This window comes from Salvia splendens, chromosome 21 (assembly GCF_004379255.2).
Source record: "Salvia splendens isolate huo1 chromosome 21, SspV2, whole genome shotgun sequence".
In the NCBI taxonomy this organism is placed as follows: Eukaryota; Viridiplantae; Streptophyta; class Magnoliopsida; order Lamiales; family Lamiaceae; genus Salvia; species Salvia splendens.
The window spans coordinates 20367690-20390774 of record NC_056052.1 but is presented as its reverse complement, the minus strand read 5'-3'; the positions used below and the strand labels follow the sequence as shown (position 1 = coordinate 20390774).

The 23085-nt window shown below is 34.7% G+C and overlaps 3 protein-coding genes across 3 annotated transcripts; 2 read left to right on the top strand and 1 right to left on the bottom strand.

The window, feature by feature from the left end:
• The first annotated feature begins 7163 nt into the window (after positions 1-7163).
• Positions 7164-9839, top strand: LOC121785140 (pectinesterase-like). The gene is made up of 3 exons (XM_042183513.1): positions 7164-7549; positions 8197-8790; positions 8914-9839. The coding sequence occupies exons 1-3, from the start codon at positions 7255-7257 to the stop codon at positions 9612-9614; spliced, it is 1590 nt and encodes a 529-aa protein (XP_042039447.1). The 5' UTR covers positions 7164-7254; the 3' UTR covers positions 9615-9839.
• A 6319-nt stretch (positions 9840-16158) lies between these two features.
• Positions 16159-17676, bottom strand: LOC121784961. The gene is made up of 3 exons (XM_042183250.1): positions 17556-17676; positions 16499-16696; positions 16159-16401 (listed from the first exon to the last, which is right to left on the bottom strand). Exons 2-3 carry the CDS (start codon positions 16682-16684, stop codon positions 16309-16311), a joined length of 279 nt encoding a protein of 92 aa, XP_042039184.1. The 5' UTR covers positions 16685-16696; positions 17556-17676; the 3' UTR covers positions 16159-16308.
• Positions 17677-17862: 186 nt separating this feature from the next.
• Positions 17863-22621, top strand: LOC121785351. The gene is made up of 13 exons (XM_042183734.1): positions 17863-17999; positions 18099-18160; positions 18850-18924; positions 19643-19721; positions 19805-19875; positions 20035-20136; positions 20457-20546; positions 20647-20721; positions 21357-21389; positions 21491-21568; positions 22057-22098; positions 22246-22334; positions 22428-22621. The coding sequence occupies exons 1-13, from the start codon at positions 17945-17947 to the stop codon at positions 22447-22449; spliced, it is 873 nt and encodes a 290-aa protein (XP_042039668.1). The 5' UTR covers positions 17863-17944; the 3' UTR covers positions 22450-22621.
• Positions 22622-23085: the final 464 nt, after the last annotated feature.

The following is a 23085-nucleotide window of genomic DNA, read 5'->3' as shown; positions in this document are numbered from 1 at the left end:
TCTATTTCTTTTTTTTTTCTAAATTTTCCTCCTAATTTTTCTCCACAAGCCACGTAAATTCCCTACTTACACATCAACATTCCTCTATTCTTTTTCTTTCTTCTTTTTCTTTATTTCATTCTTTTTCTTAATTTCTAATTCCTATATTTAACAATTCTATTCCTAACAAAAACATATACATAAAAAAAAACACTAACTAAACTATAAATCCTAATCTCTAATTTCTAATTCTTCTAAGATTGGGATATTACAGCCCTACTCAAGTTGTCATCTTTCTTTTTTAGTTTGTCACATTCATGATGTCAACTTTCTATACTTGGAAATAAATCTCTCTCTCCTATATTCTATCTTCTCATTAAAATATTCAACTACATTTTTCTCTCTATTTACTCCACTTAACAACTAAATGTCGTGTCACTGAAGAATATGGATATCAAGAAAAACGTATGTAATGTATTAAATAAAAAAATACTAATAAAGTAAGAGAGAGGAAAAAAAGAGATAATAAGTAAGAGAACGGGAAAAGTAAGAGTGGAAATATGTGTTACTACTTTTTCCTAAAAAATGAAATTACTCTACTACTATGAAACGCCCAAAATAAAAAAAATGACTCTACTACGATGGAACAGATGAAGTACTACTATTTTTAGGACGTTATATTTTCAGATCTAATGTTAACACAATGTCACATTTAATCCTAATTGATATATTTACGAAGCGAGTAATTGATATTTGCACAATTTAATCTCGATTATATTAAAAAAAGTTGATATTCATATAGTAGTTTAATCTTGATGTTTTTGTTGGAATCTTATGTCCGGTCAAAGGTTTTTGACCAATAATAATTTCAACGAAACATTTAATTTTGTGAAATTAAATGATATAGCGTTGATCTACGTTCGGAGTAAATGATCGTGGTATAATCATTTTCTCAAATCCGATTCCCAGTGATTGAGAAATAATGGATTAAAGTTGTGCAAAATTGCAAACTAATTAAGTGAGTTAAGAGAGAAGTCATGAGATTAATTAAGTGAGTTAATTATCTCACATTGAAAGTAACAACCTTATTAAACAAGTATTTAATAAGAAGAATTATAACATGTAATAATTATAGTGGACTAAGATGGGCTATAGAACCCACACGCGCGTACACGCGCCCGCCGCTGCCCGCCACGCCTCGAGCCCGTGTCCCTGTCCTTGTACTTGTCAATTGGTCTTTGGACTGTTCTTTGGGCCTGGTCATGGGGCTCGGTGTTTGGGTTCGACCCGAGACTGGTCTAGTTCTTTCCACGTCAGCGAGCCAAGAGGGATGACACCTCGTCAGTATGACACGGTAAAGCTAACGTGGCTGGCATGTGATGAAGTCCATGTCGTGAACGAGACGCGCAGCGTGTCCCGATACGTCCGTCCAGGATCAGCCTCTCCAGCTCCGTAACGATTTGTAACGCCTTGTAACGCTCGGCGGTACTGATCCACAATGATGACAGCCATGATGGTTGTTGACCTCTGCAGTGGACTATGCCTATAAATAGGCTAGCCATTCCATGCATCTCTACACCAAATTCACAAAGCATTAACAACATAAGCTCTCTCCCTCTCCTACATTGTTTTTCTATCGAAAGCTCTGCCTCTCCTTAATCGCAGTTTGCTGGAGCGGTGCTGATAGCGGTGCTGCTTCACCAGAGATGTAGCCGTTTTATCATTGGGGACGAAACGCCAATCCGAGAGCACTACCGGGGCGTATCTCGTCTTGCGGAAAGAGGACTCCTCGACTCGGCTAAAATACTCTTTACGGTTTACTGTTTCAATTTTTTCTTGTAATTCAGTTTCAGTCATTTCATTTGTATTCCTTCTTTTGGGTTGTATTACGCCCGACTTTTATCTCTAGTAATTCAGAAACCAACAGTTTTGTTTTCTATATCCAACTGTCCATAATTATGTACTCCATTATCCAATTAGATAGTGGTAGTATTTTAGTAAGACACATATATGTAGATATGAGTCTTTTTAGAGCATCCGCATCGGTGATCGCTAGGACGGACGGCGTCCGTGCCACTGGAGTGGCAACGCACTTTCCGCCGCTGCGCTCTTGCCGCTGGCACGGCGCTGCTCGATGCATCTATAAATACCCCTATTTCCACAAAAAACATTTCCACCTCACTACACAATTCTCATCTAAATTATCTCATCAATTCTCAATCTTTTACTCTTACAAAAAAAATGTCTGGCTCCGACAATCACCTCTCCGACTCCCGCGGTTGGAACCACGAATGGTTCGGCTCACAACCATTCCCTAGTCCGGAAATGCAATTCTTGGCGCCTTCTCAAACCCAAGGTTCTCAAATTCTGGGTGGCTACCGGCCTTACCCGGTGGACGACCAAGATGCTCCCGATGGGCAATACGGGTGGGCACCCGAACCCGGATCGGGAGGGAGCGGCGGCACTCAAACTCCTCTTATTCCTACTTCTACTCCTCGTGGTGTTCGTGTTCAGGGTCATGGCGGTGACACCCACGTCCGCACCCCGTACACTCTAGGGGAGATGAATCAGTTATTCAAAGCCTATTTGGTAATCTCCGAAGATCCGAAGATTGACATGAACCAAAGCGGGGATAGGTTTTGGTGGCGCGTCTCTCGCCGGTACAATGCAAACCGCCCGGATGGAACCATCGAGCGCAATGAGAATATGGTGCGCAATGCCATCTTCAGAGCCATCGGCGGGGAGCGGCAGGAACGAGGTCGACATCATCAATGCCGCCTTGGCGACCTACCAATCCCAACATTACAAACCATTCAAGTACCTCAACGCTTGGCAGGAGGTGTGTGTGCATTCGAAGTATAAGGGAGGCGTATCATCCTCCTATAGCTCCTCCAGCAAACGACCGAGGTCGGTATCCCTATCCGACGCCGGCGAGGATGAGGTGGCTAGCCAGCTTACCGAAGCTAACTTGGGTAGCCCCGACACCGGCCCAAGCAGCTCCCAACGCTGACCGCAAGGAAGGAAACAGGCGACGACCAACCGCCGTCGCGCCGCTCCCGATCCCGCTGCCTTTGTGCCACCTCAACCCCCCACCAACTCGTTGTGGACCCTCTTGGCTCAACTCAATATGGACGAGACGTCTCACATGTCTCCCGAGCAACTTGAAGCGCATCGGGCAATGATACGAGGTCTCCGACAAACATTGGGGATAAGGCCAGAGAACTAGTCTTTCACGAGTGTATTTTTTAGCCTTTAATTATGTAAATTTTAATTTGTAGGATTTTAATTATGTATTTTTTATTTTTTAGGATTTCAATTATGTAATTTTTATTTTTTAGGATTTTAAGTTTGTAATTTTTATATTTTAAGATTTTAAGTTTGTAATTTTTATATTTTAAGATTTTAAGTTTCTAATTTTTATTTTTTAAGATTTTAAGTTTGTAATTTTTATTTTTTAGGATTTAATTATGTAATTTTTATATTTTTTAAATTTTTAATAGCATATTTTTAATGTATTTTTATACTGTAGAAATGATTTTAGTAATGAAAGTATTTAAATTAAATAATAGAATGATGAGTCCTTTGAGCATGTCCTTGCGAAAGAGCATGGATGTGCGTGTTGTACTCTTGGGGAAGATCATGGAGTAAAAAACTAATAAAAATGGGTCCGAGTCACATCCATGCTCTTTGGCAAGAGCAAAGAGCATGGACGGGGATGTTGTTATATGTTCATTTCTCGTCCTTGTCTGTGTATAGTACCAAGAACGGGTCATACACACCCTCATTGATGGCGACTCACTTTTCCACCACATATTCTATAAAATATAATAAAAAATAATTAAAACTTTAAAATAACGAATTTTCCATAAGAATATTTATATAGGTATATATATAAACACTTACCGTCTTTTCGTGCTCTTATTGGGACATACATCGAGCTCTAAATGTGGTTTTTGATACATAAAGTAGTATTCCACATCTTTTGCATTGCCACTTATTTAACCTAACCCATTATATATAGGTATAGTTTTAGTAGTTTAATTGGACCGACACATTATTGAAACTCCTAACTAGTTAGGGTCTGTTTGGTGGCTATGTTAGAGCAAGTTATAAGCTCTTATCTATCTTTAATTGTGTGTTTGGTGTTCATGTTTGCCTTAGTTATTAGCTTATGCTATTTTTATGGCCCCAATAAGCCCACCTTCGTTTTAATCTAAATAATTAACACAATTTTGGTAGGTTAGAAATTGTACTAAGATAGTAAATAAATGACTAAGTTGTCCTCTATATATATTTTTTCTACTCTCAATTTGTACATACATATTGAAGTTATTTTAGTCTACACAAAATTTAATATATTATTTTATCTTTGCACAAAACATGATATATATCATAGTCATTCCAAACTAGCCGTAACATGGATAGTTTACTAAACAAGACCTTATTATTAACGTAAAGTAGTATCTGAAATCCGTTCGATATTCTCTGGTATGGATGGTGGTAATCCACAAGTACATAGCAATGGACAGTTTTTCATTGATAAATGTAGCACTTATTAAACACATGTCTTTTTTATAGTTAATGTAACATAGCCTACAAGCAAGTGCTTATGAACGAAATTTTCATATAATTTTGAATGCAATATTAAAAAAAATTTAATATTTGAATTTATAATATCTAAAATTTTGATGGACTAATTAGAAGGTGACAAGTGTCAAAAAGAATGAGAGGGGGGGACTTAGAGTTCTCCCAAGGTTGATTGGTCCAATCAAATTCATCTTTTTCTTTTAGATATGAGATGATATTGCCTATGTCTTGTTTTGGTTGCATATTTTTGTTGTCTTACTTTAAGGACTTGTACTTTAATATAGAAATAGTAATGATGTAACCTTATTTAGGTCAATGAGAGAACAGGGAAGAAAAGGTGTTCGAACATGAAAGACGGGTGAAATTGACAACAGTGTTGTCCCTATTTTTGTTATGTGGTTCCTAACTTTTTTTATAAAAGCATGATTACAAAAGAAATATTATCATAAGAAGATTAAGTAAACCTAATTTAGGTAATTACCTGAGACACCAATGGTAGAAAAGGTGTTCGAAATTGAAAGAAAGGTGAAATTGACAACAGTGGTGTCCTTATTTTTTAAACTGGTTCCTTACTTTTTGTTAAAAGCGTGATTACAAAAATATTACTCCATAATAGTAAGAGTTGGTTTCTTGTTAACATGTACTAATAAGAAAGGTTTACACGAGAGTCATTTCCATATATATACACATTTATAGAGAAATTGTAAACTAAAAATTAATCTAGACCAATTTTATTAAGCTCTCTGTAAAATCTAGACCAATTTTATTAAGCTGTCATAAAAAAACATCCAATACTCCATTCGAAAAGAAGAGTCATATTTTTTCATTATGATAGATCCACAATTTAAAATCTCATTTGGACTATACATCATTCTTTTAAATCAGCACACTCATATTTGATTATAAACAACATATACAAATATTTTTCTCACATAATTTTTATTCATATTTCTTAAAGCTCATACTAAATCAAAATTAGTCGTTTGATTTTGGATAGACGGTATTATAAATGGGCTACTCGCCTCCTTAAAAGGCCTCATAAGGAGGTAGGGTTATCCACATATCATCACCAAGTCGATGTGAGACAAATTTTTAGAGATTTTAACAGGCTCCTATAGGCCAAAATGATACATCGGACTTCCATCACGTGGGGTAGACAAGACAAGAGATATAAGAGAACCATCATTGATGTGTCTTCCACTCATGAGATAGATAAGATATAAAGAGAAATTCATCATTGACTTGGACCCGCTCTGATACCATATTAGAAATGAGCAACTCACCTCCTTAAAAGGCATCATAAAGGTGAAGATTATCCACTTTATTATAGAGTAGATGAAATAGGATTATCACCAAATCAATGTGACAGACTTTTAGAGATTATAACATACTGATATTATATAAACCATAAATATATTTATGTATGTGTACGTGTAATTATATATAAGTGCAGAATCAATTACCTTATCACTTATTTGAATTTCAATGTATACTACTAGATATAGTAATTCATTTGCTGAATAGCTTGGCCTGGAGCTTTCAAAGCGATTGCTATTGGATAGCAATAAGTATACTACACCTGATTGCGTATAAAGTCAAGGCTTCACACTCTAGAAATAGATTTATCATTAACACGATTACGATACATTTATTATAGATCTAAAATATTTGTTAGGTGTGTTAGCAATTCTCTTTATTTTGTCACTTTAAAGTTCCTGGATATCATTATAGTTTAATAAGTCATCTAAAAGAATTGATGGAGTAATATATAATGAATAAAAAAAAGAGAAATTGATACGTTGGTCACTTGTCAATGAGTATTTTTTGTGAGCATTACTTACGTTTTGTCCGTGTTAACGTCAACCTTTTGTACACTTATTTTTATTTAACACATCATAATGTTGACATTATTAATACAAAGTAAAGTATTCAGATGCATACAAAGCAAAGTATCAACATTATTAATACAAAGTAAAGTATTCAGATGCATACAAAGCAAAGTATTCAAATTGCATCGAGTTCTTTGCCACTTCATTTGTTTTTCTTTTTTTTTTAATTTTTAAATGGACATAAATTTAAAGATCGTATCATAATAGGTTCAAATAGGAGACCTTTAGCCTCAAACATTAACCATTCGACCACTAGATCAACACACGCAGACTTGTTTCTTCCTCTTTTTGGCTAGAGTTATCTTCCTAATTTTGCTTAGTGTTCTCTTCCTCTTTTTGTTTAGAGTTTGGTTGGCGCAAGTTTTATATTTTTTAGGTATGTGTGGCATGTATATAGATTCATTAATTGCATGAGTTTAGTTGCTATGTCTATCTTGACCAATAATGCATGTCGTTCTAATCAAATAATTATAGTGGGCAATAGCTACGTACTCACACACGAATCATGTTGTAAAAAGCAAATTAACTCTCTTTTTACTTTGTTATTTTGTACATCAATGAGATAAATAAGTCAATCCAAATTGCTTAGGCAATAGTGATTAGACATGCATGTCAAGCTCAATTAAAATTGACGCCTAAACTAACTTGCTAGATAGACATGCATGCACTCATCTTTTTGCCCTATAAAATCCCAGCACGTATCCACTTTAATTCACACAATCACCAATACAACACTTATATTATTTATTTTTTTAAGGAAAAAATTCCTCTTGTTTCAAGTTTTTGCAAGTTGATACTAATGGAACTATCAAAATATGTTCTAGTTGTATTATTTTTAGCAATAACATGTTTGTGTCAATTTTCATGGGCAGGAAATCTTGATTACGAAGAGGCTGTGAGAGGTCAATGTGGTTACACAAGATATCCAACATTGTGTGGCCAGACTTTGTCACAATTAGGGTCAAAGGATCGAAATGTCGATTTTTTGACTCTACTTGTTAACGAGACCATCTCACAAGTCAAGATGCCGGAGCTCGTTTCCTTGGCCACTACTTCTATCTCGGCCGACTCTCAACTCATCCAAACTGCCATGGGTAAATCCGACACCTTTTCTAATAATACTCATAGTGTTGTGTTTTTGTCGTTAGAAAATGACCAAAAAAATTTGTTGTCATGAAAGTGTTTTTCTTTTTATTGTACTCCCTTCGTCCCACTCTAAGTGACACATTTTCCTTTTTGGAATGTCTCACTCTAAATGACACATTTCTAAATATAAAAATATCTCTCTCTCTACTTTTTTCATTTTTCTTACTTTATTCTTTTTACTTTACTCACAAAACAACACTACATAAAATCACGTGCCAAATTAAAAATGCTCTACTTAGAATGGAACAAATGGAGTAGTAATTTGTATTCCTGTATCATTAGAAAACATTTGTCCAAAATTTCCAGGTACCTTTGAATTTCACATTGGAATAGGAAGGATCCAATTATTGGCGAGCTAAGGGCAAATATCAAAACTTAATTGTCATATTGTATAATAATCAATCCGCAATTTGGTCCTAAATTATGCATTCAATTATATGCAATCAACCCTATAGTATTACATATTTGTCTTTACATTTGATAAGAATTCAAGAGATATAATATAAGTATTATATTATAATATCAACATCTTATTCTTTATTTCAGTGTTTCATCATTTTTTGGACTTATGTCATGTAAACAACAAAAATTACAGATTACTGCCACGAACTAATGGAGATGTCTCTAAAACGACTAAACCAAGCGATGGAAGCAATAAAAAAATCTCCAAAAACCGAAAAATCCGACATCCAAACATGGCTCAGCGCAGCCCTAACATTCCAAGAAACATGCCGAGACGAGATCAAAGATCATGCGACGACAGACTCGTACACGGCCGAGATTTACAACAAAATCGACCATCTCTCCAAACTGGCCAGCAACTCCCTCGCCCTAGCCAACCGCATCGCAGCGCAGCCGGCAGGTAGGAGGCTCCTCCTCCAAGCGGGAGATTTTCCGGCTTGGGTGTCGCCCGCCAACAGGAAGCTGCTGCAGAGTAGTGCCGGGGCGGTGAGGGCGGATGCTGTGGTGGCGAAGGACGGGAGTGGGAATTTCAAGAGCGTGGGCGAGGCGATCAACGCGGCCTCAGGAGGCCGTTTCGTGATATATGTGAAGGCAGGGACTTATAATGAGAAAATCACTATTAGTAAAGACGGGATCACGTTGATCGGGGATGGAAAATACGCTACCATCATTAGTGCCGGGAGTAGCGTCGCCAAGGGCTCTTCGCTCAAGGGCTCCGCTACTTTCAGTACGTCCACACTCCACATCATCTAATTTTTTTTATATATTTAAAATATTTATTAATCCCTAATTAATATGTACATCAGTTTTTTTTTTAATCACCAGTAACTCTTTTTTCTGAATTGGACAGCTGTCCGTGGGGACGGATTCATAGCCCGCGACATCGGGTTTGAGAACACGGCCGGGGCAGAGGGCCACCAGGCGGTGGCCCTGAACATCGCCTCTGACCGATCCGTCCTCTACCGGTGCAGCGTCGCGGGCTACCAGGACACCCTGTACGCGCACTCCCTGCGCCAGTTCTACAGGGAGTGCGACGTCCACGGCACCATTGACTACATCTTCGGCAACGCGGCGGCCGTGCTGCAGAGCTGCAACCTCGTGTTCCGCAGCCCGAGAAGCGGGGCCTCCTTCAGCACTATACTCGCCAACGGCCGCACCGACCCAGGCCAGAACACGGGGTTCTCGGTGCAGAACTCGAGGATCACGGTGGGGTCGGACTTCTCCTCCTCGGGGAAAAAGTCCTTCGCGCTGTACCTCGGGCGGCCATGGAAGGCGTATTCGAGGGCCGTGGTGATGCAGAGCAACATCGCCGGGCAGGTGTCGCCGCGGGGGTGGGTGGAGTGGGAGGGGTCGAGTGGGTCCACTTACAAGACGTTGTATTTTGCGGAGTATGGGAATATGGGGGCCGGCGCGGCCACCTCCGGCAGGGTGGGATGGCCGGGGTTTCATGTTATGGCCACGCCAGAAGCTAGCAAGTTTACGGTTGCTAGCTTCATCGGCGGGACTTCTTGGCTGCCATCGGCCGGCGTGCCATTCGACGCCGGCCTTTGAATGTGTGTGTGTGAGCAGGAAAACATTTTTGAAAAAGTGAAATCGAAAATGTTCTACTGCGAAATAAAATTAAAATAAAAACAAATAAGTACGTATTGATTTGAACTGCGTGGGATTGATTTGTGTATGTACTATTGTAAATGGATGTTTTCTGTAATTTTTACTCAAGATTATGATTAATCTTGGTAATTAGTTACTAGTATTAACTTAAATTTGTAATTTAAATACTACTCCCTCCGTTCCGCGGAAATGAAGACGTTTTTTTTGCACGCGATTTAAGAAATATTCCGCGGAAGTGAAGACGTTTCTTTTTTGCACGCGATTTAAGAAATATTGTGTTAAGTGAGTTTAGTAAATATTTACATAAAGTAGGAAATGAAAAAGAAAGGGAGATGAAGAGAGAAGAAAGTAAGAGAGAAGAAATATGTTGACTTTTGCTAAAAAAAAAGGAAATTACTCTACAACGTACCAAAATGATAAAATGACTATACTATTGTGGAATAGAGGGAGTACAATTCTAGTTGAATTGATGAATAATAAGTGTAGTATATAGTAGTAAAATTAATGTAAAGAAAATATAAAAAGAATACTATTAAAAATAGAACACGAATGAAAGTGTGAAACAATAAAGTTGGTATGTAATAGTAATAGTAATAGTAGCAAGTTGCGAAATGCTGACAGATCCTGTTTTAACTTATCAAATGAAACTAAATTCAATGGTTATAGTTGAGTGATATTTTTAGCTACTGTGAGAACGAGTGATTAAAAAACCAATAAATAAAAAAAATACTCCTTTCGTCCCTTATATTTTGTCACATTTTTTTATTTCCGTCCGTCCCACAAAATTTATCACATTTCACTTTTTACTATTTTTTGCAGTGAACCTCATATTTCACTAACCCATTTCAACTCACATTTTATTATAAAACTAATTTATAAAAGTATGACCCACTCTTCACTAACTTTTTCAACTCACTTGGCATTACATTTCTTAAAACTCGTGTCCAATTAAAGTGTGACAAAATTTAAGGGACGGAGGGAGTAACTAAAACATCTACCTCTTTTTCCTAATTTATTTTATCTCTTACTTTATTCTCTTCTAGTTTATTCTCCATTCACTTAACACACTACACATATCTTTCTTAATCTTTCTTGTTGAAAAGAAACGACTTAATTAATAAGGAAACGAAGTGAGTGCAAATCTGTGGTACACCTACTATGAATTAGCTAATACTTAGATAGTAATACTCCATTTATCCATGATTAATTGTCCTAAGTTTCTTTCTTCCATCAGTCTACAAATAATTGTCTCGTTTCCTTTAGTAATTTTGGTAATGGTCCACATATCACACTAATGCTAGTATATTAAAATAGGACCAAAAAATACTTAAAATATATAGTTTTATCATATTTTATTTATTTATCTTTCCACCAAACTACTTCTTACTATCCACTGTCAATTACATTTATTAAAAACCCAAGCCGAATCAACTTAAAGTTAATTAATGACGACAGATGAAATATAAAATAAAACGCCACGTACTTCTGTGTGCAATAATTGAATAAAATTATATATGCATTTCGAACTGTGGTCAAGTGTATCTGTGTATGATCAAGAACAAATAAAATTTAATAAATTTATGAGATAAGGCTATGACAACAGTTTTAAAATGTTGTTTACAATCATTTTACTATATATTATTGCAATGTGTTGGATTACACAAGCATCCTCATTGATTGCATGAGTTAGTGAACCTTGTGTAAAATTTGACAACCAACTCGAGTACTACGTGATACAATTAGCTAATTAACCGATTATAGTTTTCCAATTATATAAATTAAATATAGTTTCGAAAATTAGTGCTAGTATTAAAGTCTTAGAAGAAGGTTGTGACACTAGCCCTTTTGTAGCTGCGCTGTCATGTTTGGTTCTTATTCTGATTTAGATAAGAATCATCTTTTTGATCAGTTTTCTATACTATCTTTGTTTTAGGTTGTTTTGTCCTATTTTTCCTCTTTACTTTTGCTTTATATTTTCTACCTCCCTTTGATCGAAAGGATGGTAATTTCCTTTTGTGGTTGAAGAAAATTAACGTCGATTTCACACGAGATCCTATCTCTTTTTTTTTTCAACCAAAGATCCTTTATCATTTTTATGTTTAGGTCTCATTTTCACTTTTAGGTATTTTTATTATAGATATTGGTCCTTAAAATCATAAACTTTGATCAAATTTTGGTATTTTCCATGAATTTTAAAATTGATCTAAAATATCACAAATTTTACATTTTGTTAGTTATTTACCATGACATCCCAAATAAGTTATCTTTGGCAAAAATCTTATTATACGTGGGCAACCGTGAAATGTTTATGATATTTTAGATTACTTTTTAAGTTCGTGACAAGTAAGATAAAAACTACGTGGAATATCATGTTGGTTTAGTAGTCCCAAGTAGGATAAAAAATGAACGGAGGTTGGTTGGATATGATGATTGACCTGCCATGGAAAATAACAAACAAAATATAAAGTTTGTGATATTTTAGACCAATTTTAAAGTTCGTGGAAAATACCAAAATTTGACCAAAGTGCATGGTTCTATAGACGAATAGTCGAATATCCTTTTTTATTACTAACTGATACCCCACATGCTAACTCATTATACTTATAATTACATAAATATTATTGTAATTTACCTAACTGATTTTACAGTAAAATATGGAATTGGTTCAAAACAGAGGTTTTCTGTGGTACTTATAACATAATTTTCAATACAAGATATTAAGGTCATTTCCAACCATTTACACCAAACTCAAACCCATTTTTGAGTATATGTCACACTAAAATGTAGTTTTACTCCAACCATTTATACCAAATTAAAAATATACACCATTTTTGAGTTTTTATCTTAGAAAATATTTACAGTAACACTATATTTGGTGTTGTTTCACAAAAAACACCAAAAAATATGTTTGAGTTTGGTGTATGGTTGGAGAAGATTTCTACACCAAAACTCATTTTTGGGGTATGGTTGAAGATGGTCTAAGAAGGCCATTTAACGTAACAAAAACCACATAGGATAGGAGTATGTGATATCTATATATCCAAGTATCCAACTGCAGCAAAAGGCGAGTTAGGTAATAAAAGATGTCTTGTATTCTCAATTATAAGTCAATAATAATTGATTACAATTAATTATATCAGGTGTGATAAGGATATACAGTGAAAATTATGTTGAAAGAGGCTTTTATAATAATATAATAATAATATAAGTGCGCATTATTCCAAGTTGAGGCTTTCATAATCTAGTAGTAATAGACTTATTAACTAGATTGAAAAAATGGGGGCCTCATTTATTTCATTTTCTTTTTTCTAATACCGAAATTGGTTGTCTATCTTGAAGCAATGTTGATGTGATTCATTAACAATATACATAATCATGTTTATCAAAAGCTTATCGGATCAAAATTTCGCCGATAATTAATTCGAGGGACCATAATCTACTAGATACTACTGTAGATCTAATGTTTATCTAAACTTTGAAATTATTAGGTGTTTAAATTTCTTAAGACTTTTTTTAGTTCAAATTGATTGATAACCTATGTTCCAAGTTCTAAATAATAATATGAAATATTTTTTACTTTATTCCACCATCAACGTGTTTCCGGAGAATGACATGATGATTTTAAAAGAAGAAGAATGCTAAGATCTTTAAAAAACTACTCACCCAATTCATAAATTAATGTTTTTACTTTGATTCAACGTGAGATTTAAAATAAATGAAAAAAATAATAGAATTTGAGTTTTATTTTTATATAATTATATTTTTAATAAAATATTAGTAAAATAAATTAGTATAAGTATGATATCTATTATTAAAAAATAAATAAAATAAAATATTTAATAGTAGTATATATTTTACAATAATAGTAACAAGGGGTGTGATCAATTGCTAACTCCCCTTAAATTGTTCTACAATTAATTAGAGATCAAAGAATCTTTAGAGATCGAGTGGTCTATAATTTCCCATGTGTAAATTCATTTTATTATTATTTAAATTTAAAAAGCAAAGAATATTTACCAAATTTAGAGTTTTGGATCAAAATGGCAAAATAGTATATTAAACATATCAATACGACGCATTGAATATGTCAACACAATTCTGAATTGACATTTTATATGCATTATGTTGACATATTAAGATAAGTACATTGACATTAACTGCTTCACGAAAAATTCAAAAATTTAAGATTTTTTTTTCTTCAAATTTTGACATCGAAACATATGCAAGTGAGATCTCATTAGAATACTTATAAAATTATCTTTAATTTGATATATGTTATGTGAAAAAATAATTTAAATTAAAATAGTTATATGCATTTAAAATTGGGAGATATTTTGTAAAAGTTAGTTATAACTAATTTGTTGTTAATTGACGTAAATACCCTAATTGACATTTTTTGTTTAGTATATTGATACTCGAAATTAAAGGATCATGAAGTTTGATTTGGAGATAAAATGTCTATCATTTAGTTGTAGTTATCAATTTAAGGATGAGTTAGCAATATAACCCACCCAATAGTAATAGTATGTGATATATAACTGTGGACGTATACTGAAATGTTCTAACTTATTAGCTTTTCACAAATCTACCACCGTGGTATTTTTCTAGTTCCAGAATAACAATGTCATGGATCGATGGATGTGGATTTTATTTTATACTCCCTCCGTTTCATAGCAGTGGATACATTTCTTTTTGGCACGTGATTTAAGATAAATTGTGTTAAGTGAGTTAAATAAAAGAATAATAAAGCGTGAAACGAAAAAGGTTGAAGTAAGAGAGTAAAGTAAGTGAGAAGAAATATATTAACTTTTAATGAAAAGGGAAATAACTCCACTACTATGGAACGTATCAAAATGACAAAATGACTCTACTACAGTGGAACGGATGGAATATCAAATCTGCTCCTTGCTCTTATTAAAAATAAGTCTCAATGAATGTGATGCAAGTTTTAATAAAAAAATATTGTAATATTATAAATAGAGAATGAATTTCACCTAAATAATGTTGGTAACTATTAAATATACCAGTACAGTAGTATATTGAATAAGTGAACTAAGTGAATAGAGAATGGGTTTAAATGTTTAGGTAACTATATCCCAGCAAGCACCACAAAAATATAATTATTGGATCATAAATAACTATTAGAACATTTACAGTGCAAGAATGAGGAAGCCACATAATGAGTTTAACTGTTTAAGTAACTACCAAAACACCACTAAAATATAACTATTGGACCTTAAATAACTATTAGAGAATTTACAATGAAAGAATGGGGGAGCCGTGCAGCGCGTCCCTCTCCATTGTAGGTGCCTGGGCCGGGAATGGGGAGGGGCGGCGATGGGTCTGGGGCTATGGGAGGGGCACCAGAACAGGTGCGTCCACTCAGGACGCCTGTTGTAGGTGGTGAGACCTGCCAAAAAAAGGGTAGGATTTTTCATTTTTTTTATTAATCCGAAAATTCTATAATTACAACCTCATCTTCACTTCTTCCTCATTCATTCACTTCATCTGTTACAATCCATATCCTTTTCCCTCTCTAAAAAACTCAACGGATTCCCATGACCTTTTCAACAACCTTGATCCGCATCAGGAGATGAACGATTTCAACTCCAACAGGAGCTGGGTACAGAATACCCAGCCGGAGTGGGAAACCAACACTCCATCTATCTATCTCTCTCAATAAAGCAAGGAGTGGCCTGTTTAATATTGTTGGCTGACATGTTTTAGGTTCAAGAATTTTTGCAGTTACATGAGATAATTACTAGAGAGGCTTCAGGCTGCGGCAGCCAGAACCATGAAGGCAACAGCAAGGGAACTGAATCAAAAAATGAGTTTAATCCCTGCATTTCCCTACCCAGTACTGCAAAAGCTGCATAATTTAATTACTACTGCTATGTTCTAGGCTTCAATTTTTCTTTTATTTTTGCTTTTCATTATGAATCTTATGAGATGGGAAATTCTACATTCATGATTGGCTGCTTTAGATATCTTTACCTTTCCTGTTTTTGTGGTAATTCTTTCCATTCAAGAGTAAGAGAACAGAGATGCCAGATGTTATAGAGAGTAAAGCATATTACAACAGTATTAACTGAATATAATTTTTTGCTCTAACAATTGCAACATGTTTTTTTGAAGATGACCCAAGTATATGATCAGGCTGGGATAATTATTTATATACTAGGATGTCAAAAATATTGAAGGAAGGCAGCGATGGTTGAGAGTGTTTCTACTAAAGTGCAAAATTGTTCTATGAATCATCAATGGTGCTACACTATACCGGCCATGAGTGAAAGCATAGTAGGATGAGTTAGAATGCTAGACATGGATTCAGTAGAAATAACTACACTTCGGCCGGAACTTCTAATCCCCTTCCCCTCAACTGGAGTTTTGTCTGTAGTATTTCAAAGGCAGCCAGATTCATGTATTGGAAGCACATGGAATAATATTGTTGAATTGTCTGGGCTCAAGGTTGCCAAGTACAAGATTCACGTTAAGTTCAACTTTATTAGCATACACGTTTAATAACAACTTCCAAGTATCAGTCTCAAAGATGACTTATTCCACATATCTAAAACATTTTGACAACAACTAAATATATCCATTAAGTTCATGTCAAAGCAGGGCAGAATACACCTTACTCAGCAACAGTCGTTCGAAGAGCCAAAGAACTTTCAATTTCCTTGGCCTCAGAGTTCTTCTCTGCAACAGCTTTTGACATCCCGAACATCTAAAAGACCATGAAGTGTGCCAAATAGAGTATTACATAATGAAAAGAGAAATCAAATTCCTGGAAATGTAAATGTTAAAACAGGACTTTAAGCAACCTTCTTGATTGTCTTTTGGAAGCAAGTTTTGTGTTCGTCCATTGAAGCATGGATGAATTCATCAATGTGATCTTTCACATCTTCTAGGAAAGTTCCACTTTCGCTCTTCTTCTTCCGGCATGAAGCTGCAGCTGGGGTAGAAGCTATGGATGAGGGATTCTCAGTTGGAGTCTGTTCAGTTGCCATTGCAGTTATAACCTACATAACATTCAGTACCACAATGAAAGCATCACGTAGATTGCTTATACATCGAAATTCGAAGCAGAGCACATAAGAGATACGGCAGAAAAACGAAATCAATGGCAAACATAACAATTACCTATATCTAAATTTATGCAGAATCAAACCATAACCTTTTACATCAACATCTAGGCAGTTAAATATGTTTAATTTCCTACAGATATAACATCTTCAATTTCGTACGATCATTCCTAATGAAATTACAAAAGAAACTAGCAATCTTAGTGTTTCATCAACAGTTAATAGCACAACTCTATCAATTTTAGCTCAAGATTAGAATTTATTCACATCCATGTTAAAAAGCAATTCCAAATCAAATTAAGAAAATATAGCAAACCCAACAATCTATCAATATACAAAAATCAGGTTTTGGGAAAAATTATGTTAGTTGCCATTTAAGCCAGGTGAGTAGAGAGAAAAAAAAGTTGATGTGTTACAATTTAGGCATTGCAGGAATTTATAGTCATGAACTCTTGAACAATTTTACAGTCATGAATATTGGAGAAGTCACAGCTTGAACTATTGAACAATTTTATAGTCATGAACCTTGCAGACAATTTTGAGCATCACATAATTCAATCCCAATTGAGGCTCATAATATTTGGAGAAGTCCCAAATTACTACGAAATACCCACAATTCAAGTTATAAATTCACAACATATTCTACCTTTGAGCATTACATAAAGCCAATTATAATGAAGTACCCCCAATTCAAATCATAAATTCTCGCCCCCCTTCGCCAGCTCAATTAAACAACTACTTTCTCCTAATTTAATCTTTCAATTCGAGGAATAGGATATACATAAAAAATTCTTACCAATTTTTCGCAATCGATGTGGAGTTTGAATAATTCTTTATGGAGAAGGTCGAAGGAGGAATGGAGACAGAGCGTGGCCGGCTGTAAATCGCGGTAAATGTGAGAAATAGAGATGGAGAGTTTTCTTGGGCTTTTTCTCTCTCCTTAAAGGAATGAAATCGTGAATGGGCCACACCTAGTGGACTGATGCCAATAAGAATTGGGCCAACACAACTGATCAGCCCGATAATAACATTACAATTAATTAGAGATTTTATCTTAGTTAAAACACAAGTATTAAATTCAACAATTACACGACACACTGTAAAACTGGTTTTGGCAGGAAAACTACTTGAATATTTATATATAGATCTTTACATCATAATAGATCAATTTCTTAGGGCTCCGCCATGGCCACGCAAGCAGGATTTGGACTATCAAGGATCGTTCTAATTGCCGGAGCTGGTAATTTATTGCTTTTTTTCCTTTTATTTTTAGTTATTTCTTGTAGATCGATATTAGAAAAGAGGCAATTTTTTCTTTGGTTTTTTCTTGTGTGATTAGGTTACACTGGAACCATATTGTTAAAGAATGGGAAACTGTCAGATGTATTGGCTGAGTTGCAGGTATTGAATTTTCCATCTCCATTCGTTTCGAATTTTATTCATATTATCTTCTTTAATTTCAATTTTTCTAGCTGTATTCGAAATCTTAATACAGTGTGGCTTCTGTTACCAGCTGTGAGGAGAGTTGCTTTGCATTGTAGATAGATATCTTAGTTAGTTTGGTCCAAAGGAATGTCAAATTTAGTACTCCTCCATCCCTAAAAATACTCCATGAACTATTTCCTTTTTAGTTCTTCCCTAAATTATGAATTTTGTAATTTAGGAAAGAGGTGGAACTCATTTTCACTAACAATATTTCAATCATTTTAGCCCGTCCCTTAAAATTATGAACTTTACCAATTGTTCATTAAAATCTGTGCCCCTTCAAAAGTTCATATTTTTAAGGGACGTATAGAGTATGTTTTTTCTGCTACCCCGATATTCAATCGGGGTGAAATATCTCTCAGAGAATAGGCGCTATGTTAACATAATCTCAGAGAAAGTGATTTCTTATTCTCGAAATAAATGGACTAGTATAGTAACTGAATATGACATTAAGTTCGAGTAATTCTCAGTTGATGTAGTGGTCTCATGACTGCTTGATACTTTTTAAACCCTTGTTAAGAGAAATTTCTTCAGCTGCAATGTTTATTTAGTTCAAAATATGTGTTTCTTGATTAATTTCAAAATATTTCCCGGATATTTGCTAGAATTTGGTTAAAGGCATGGAGAAATCAGGCGAGTCGGAGGGGGAATCAGATTATTCTGATGCCATTGCTAGCCAGGTTTGTTCTTATATTTCAATTATCATCTTCATGTTGGTATTATAGACCTTAGTGTTATTTAATTCTCCCTCCATCCCACTCAAGATGTCTACATTCTTGAGTGGCACATGATTTTAGGAAGAGTTGTTAGGTGGAGTAAGTAGAGAGAAAAAAATAGTTGAATATTTTAATGAGGAGAGAAAAGAGAGAGATTTATTTCTAAATATTGAAAGTGGACATCTTGAGTGAGACAAACTAAAAGGAAAGGTGGACATCTTGAATGGGACGGAGGGAGTAATTATCATCTTCATGTTACTGTTATAGACCTTAGTATTGAATAATATGTCGTGGTAACTTAGTCAACTGCCTACTTATTCTGTACAATAATTGTCAATGATAGTTTAGCAAATAATCAATGATTGAAAAACTAATGGATCTTGATGGCTGTCATTTATCCAAGTTATCTGTAGAACTATGATACCATCGTCTTTCACATGTTTGTGTAGAAGTACTTGTCCTCCTTTTAGGATGTTCAAATGGCTTTTGGATTTTGGGTTTTGCCTTGTGTTACATCCAGCAAAATATTGAGTTTCTCATTGTCCCTTTTCTTGTAAGGATCTCGGTGCACTTGTTAGATTACTGTTAAAATGATCTGGGCACAATATGTTAAGTGTAATGCCTGTGGGTATTTCAAAAGGATGTGCCCTTCAGCTTTGATATATGGTTAGCTCATTTTCAGGTCCGTCGATTAGCAATGGAGGTTCGCCAGCTAGCCTCATCTAGGCAGATTACTGTTCTAAATGGGAGCTCTACCCAGAGTCAGTACCTTGTGTTTGTCCAAGAGCATATGTCGGACGGCTAATTACTGTGCAAGTTATGACTCTTGATCTCATTGTTGTAGGTAACTTAACATCTCTAATTGTTCCAGCTGCTGCTGTTGGAGCTTTGGGTTATGGGTGCATGTGGTGGAAGGTTAGGGATATATTACATTCATTTATGTGCCTAGGCTAGGAGGTTCCACATTTAAAGGCTATTCTCTTTTGTGTTTTCTGCTGCCTGCATGTCTTTTTCAGAAACTGATTCTCTTTTTTGTGACACGATCCCTTTGGCTCTCCATTTTCAAAATGCCAGGGTTATTCCTTCTCAGACCTGATGTATGTATCAAAGCAGAATATGGCAAATGCTGTTTCAAACTTGACAAAACACTTGGATCACGTCTCTGATGCTCTTGCTGTAAGTATAAGCTATAAGACTGGTATTTATTGGACCATCATGTTTTCTTTTCCTTAATACCTCCATTTTCGTGATGAGTGTGGCAAAAAGTTTATGGTGTCTGCTTATGCCTTTACCGAAATCTGTTACTATTCCATGATGACTGGTAAAAGCAAGATTGTAAGAGTAGTTACATGCCTTAATGTTTTAGCATGTTTTAGACTTTTATAGTAATTATTTGACATGAACTCAAAACATTATATCATCTACAACCTTGGTTATCTGACTATTTAACCTATGTAATATCTATGTGATTGATTTTCTATATGGTTCGCGAGCAGGCCGCAAAAAGGCACTTGACTCAAAGAATTGAGAACTTGGACGGAAAAATTGATGAGCAAATAGAGATTTCTAAATTAATTAGGAATGAGGTACATGCAATTGCATTGCTGAGTTCTTTTTGTATTTCCTTAACTAGCAATCTAAAGAATGTATAATCAATTACCAATATATTTTGAACTCTTGAAACAGGTTTCTGATGCGCAAGCTGATCTCTCTCAAATTGGCTTTGATTTGAATGATTTGCATCAGATTGTTTCCGGTTTGGTTAGTTTTCATTTTGTCAAATTATTTATTTATATGTTTCTGCAGTTTGGTTTCAATAGGCTGCAGCATGCTCATATAAATGTTTGTTAATGTGTCTTGTATAAACAATTAAGACGATAACATGGACAAGTAGAAAGAGAGCATATGGACAAGTAGAAAGAGAGCATAGTCGTTGGAGTATATGTGATTATTTTAATACACAGTTAATTCTGGCTCTCAATTTTGTTCCCAGTACAAGAAATGTTGACGTTTCCACACTTGTAAATGTGTTTATCTATTGAGTTCATACTTTTTTGAGTCGAAACTTGAAACTTCCGCTAAAACTTTTGTTTGTTTTCTATTTGAGTGTCCTCTTGTGCAATAGATGAGTCATGTATTCGAGCTATCACTTTGCACCTCTTTGAATATAACACTAAAAATCTGATTCTTCCATCTGTCATACATTCTAGCACCTTGGTTTCGTTCTTGCAAGACTATTGACGTTAGGTTGCTGTATCACACGTTTTAAGGCTTGAAACTTTGTCTAGGATGCTGCTTCACCATATTTATGTACTTGGTTCACAAACGCTGCAATTTGTATTTCTTTTGAATTGGTACCTCCCCTTTCAATTCTTATCCCGTATGTTCTGTTGCAGGATGGTAAACTACATTCACTAGAAGACAAGCAGGTGAACTCCTTTTTTGAACTGATATTACTCTCCTCTTTATTTTCTTTTTCTGCAAGTTGCTTCTGCAGCACTTAATACTTGCTCATTCTTGCTGTTTACAGGAGTTTGCAAATGCTGGGGTAATGTACCTGTGTAGCATTGTTAATGGTAAAAGGATGGCCATGCCCGAAAGGATTCAGGTTGGTTATTTTCCTTTTCCTGCATTTTATTTTCTCTTTTATTTGTGATAAAAATCATTTAATCTATTTAGATATTCTCTGGTGAATCATGCTTAGGTTTTCAATATAATACCATTTTTTTTAACTTTTTAATTTCAAGGTACACCTCTTGAGGGGATAAAAATATTTGAGGCACATTTTATTTAAAAACCAATCTTGCTTTGCAGTGCCAGGAAACTTTTTATATGCCATTTTAGCTTACATTGTTTCTAGATTTCTTTATATTTAAACTAGTTTGGGCCATTTCTTCATTAGGAAGAACTCACTTGTCCTGCTAGGCTTTAAAACCCTTAATCATCGTAATTTTCTTACATCACAGTGGGGTTATATTTCTTAACCCGGAACAGAGCATCCACATTTCGTCTCCTTATCTTGAGTGATAGCCCCGTAAAGTTTAGTCGTTAGCAACCTGCTTTTATTAACTAATTATTTTCAATGGTTTGGTGCAGGATCAATTGAAACTTCCTGGAAATTCAATGCAAAATCTCATGGTACCTCTCATCTGTTCTCCTCTAAATCTGTTGCCAACTGATATTAATGAATAAACGAACTGATATGGTTCGCAGTTCTTGTAATGTGTTTCTCATTTGATCACAAGTCTACGATGATATGTACGATTAATTTTACGGTCTTTTCAGGGTCTTAGAGCGATCGTAGATTCCCCCAACAGTAATTTATTGACAGATGGGAGTGTGCATGATAATAAGCTCAGTAAACCCATAACGAGGTACACTATTTCATCTCATGTGCATGTCTGAATTGTGCTTCAGATATTTAAATGTGTGCATTTAAAAGCGTTGAATTTGAATTTGACATGCAGGACTTTTTCAAACAAGAGCTGACTGCTAGCTTTGTAAGAGTATGCTATTTCTTCAAACAGGTGGTAGCGGCTATAGAGTTAATTGTGGTTTCTGTGCGATATAATCTTCTCGATTATCACATGTAACATAAATTGATACGAACCTATATATTTATTTTAGTTCGAAAGTATTAATTTAGCTTTATTTTATATTATTGTTATAGTGGTTAGAATTTGATTTGATTTGATTTAGTACTCCATATTTTTTAATATCCTATATAATATAAATATTTGTGGAGTATTCTATCAATATTAGCTAAATATACAAAATAGCCAATGCTTACATTTCAATATAAGCAATTCCACTGGCAAAACCGACAAATATGGACAAAAAATATTACTCCATTTAAGATCAGAATTCACTCTTAAAATTTTGAAGATTTTTTTTAATATTAATAAATATATTTCCAGTCCCTAGAATGTAAGAGTATAACCTTTTGATCGAGCATATGTATCAATTTACGATTGGTAAAATAAGTAAAATAAGAAAAATGAAAGAAATGATAATAGAAATGGTGTTAATGAGGTTCATAATAATGTAAAAAAGTTATACTTTAACAAAAAACTAAAAAAAAGAAATATTTTGTACCCCATCTGTCTATGATTAAATGTCTTATAT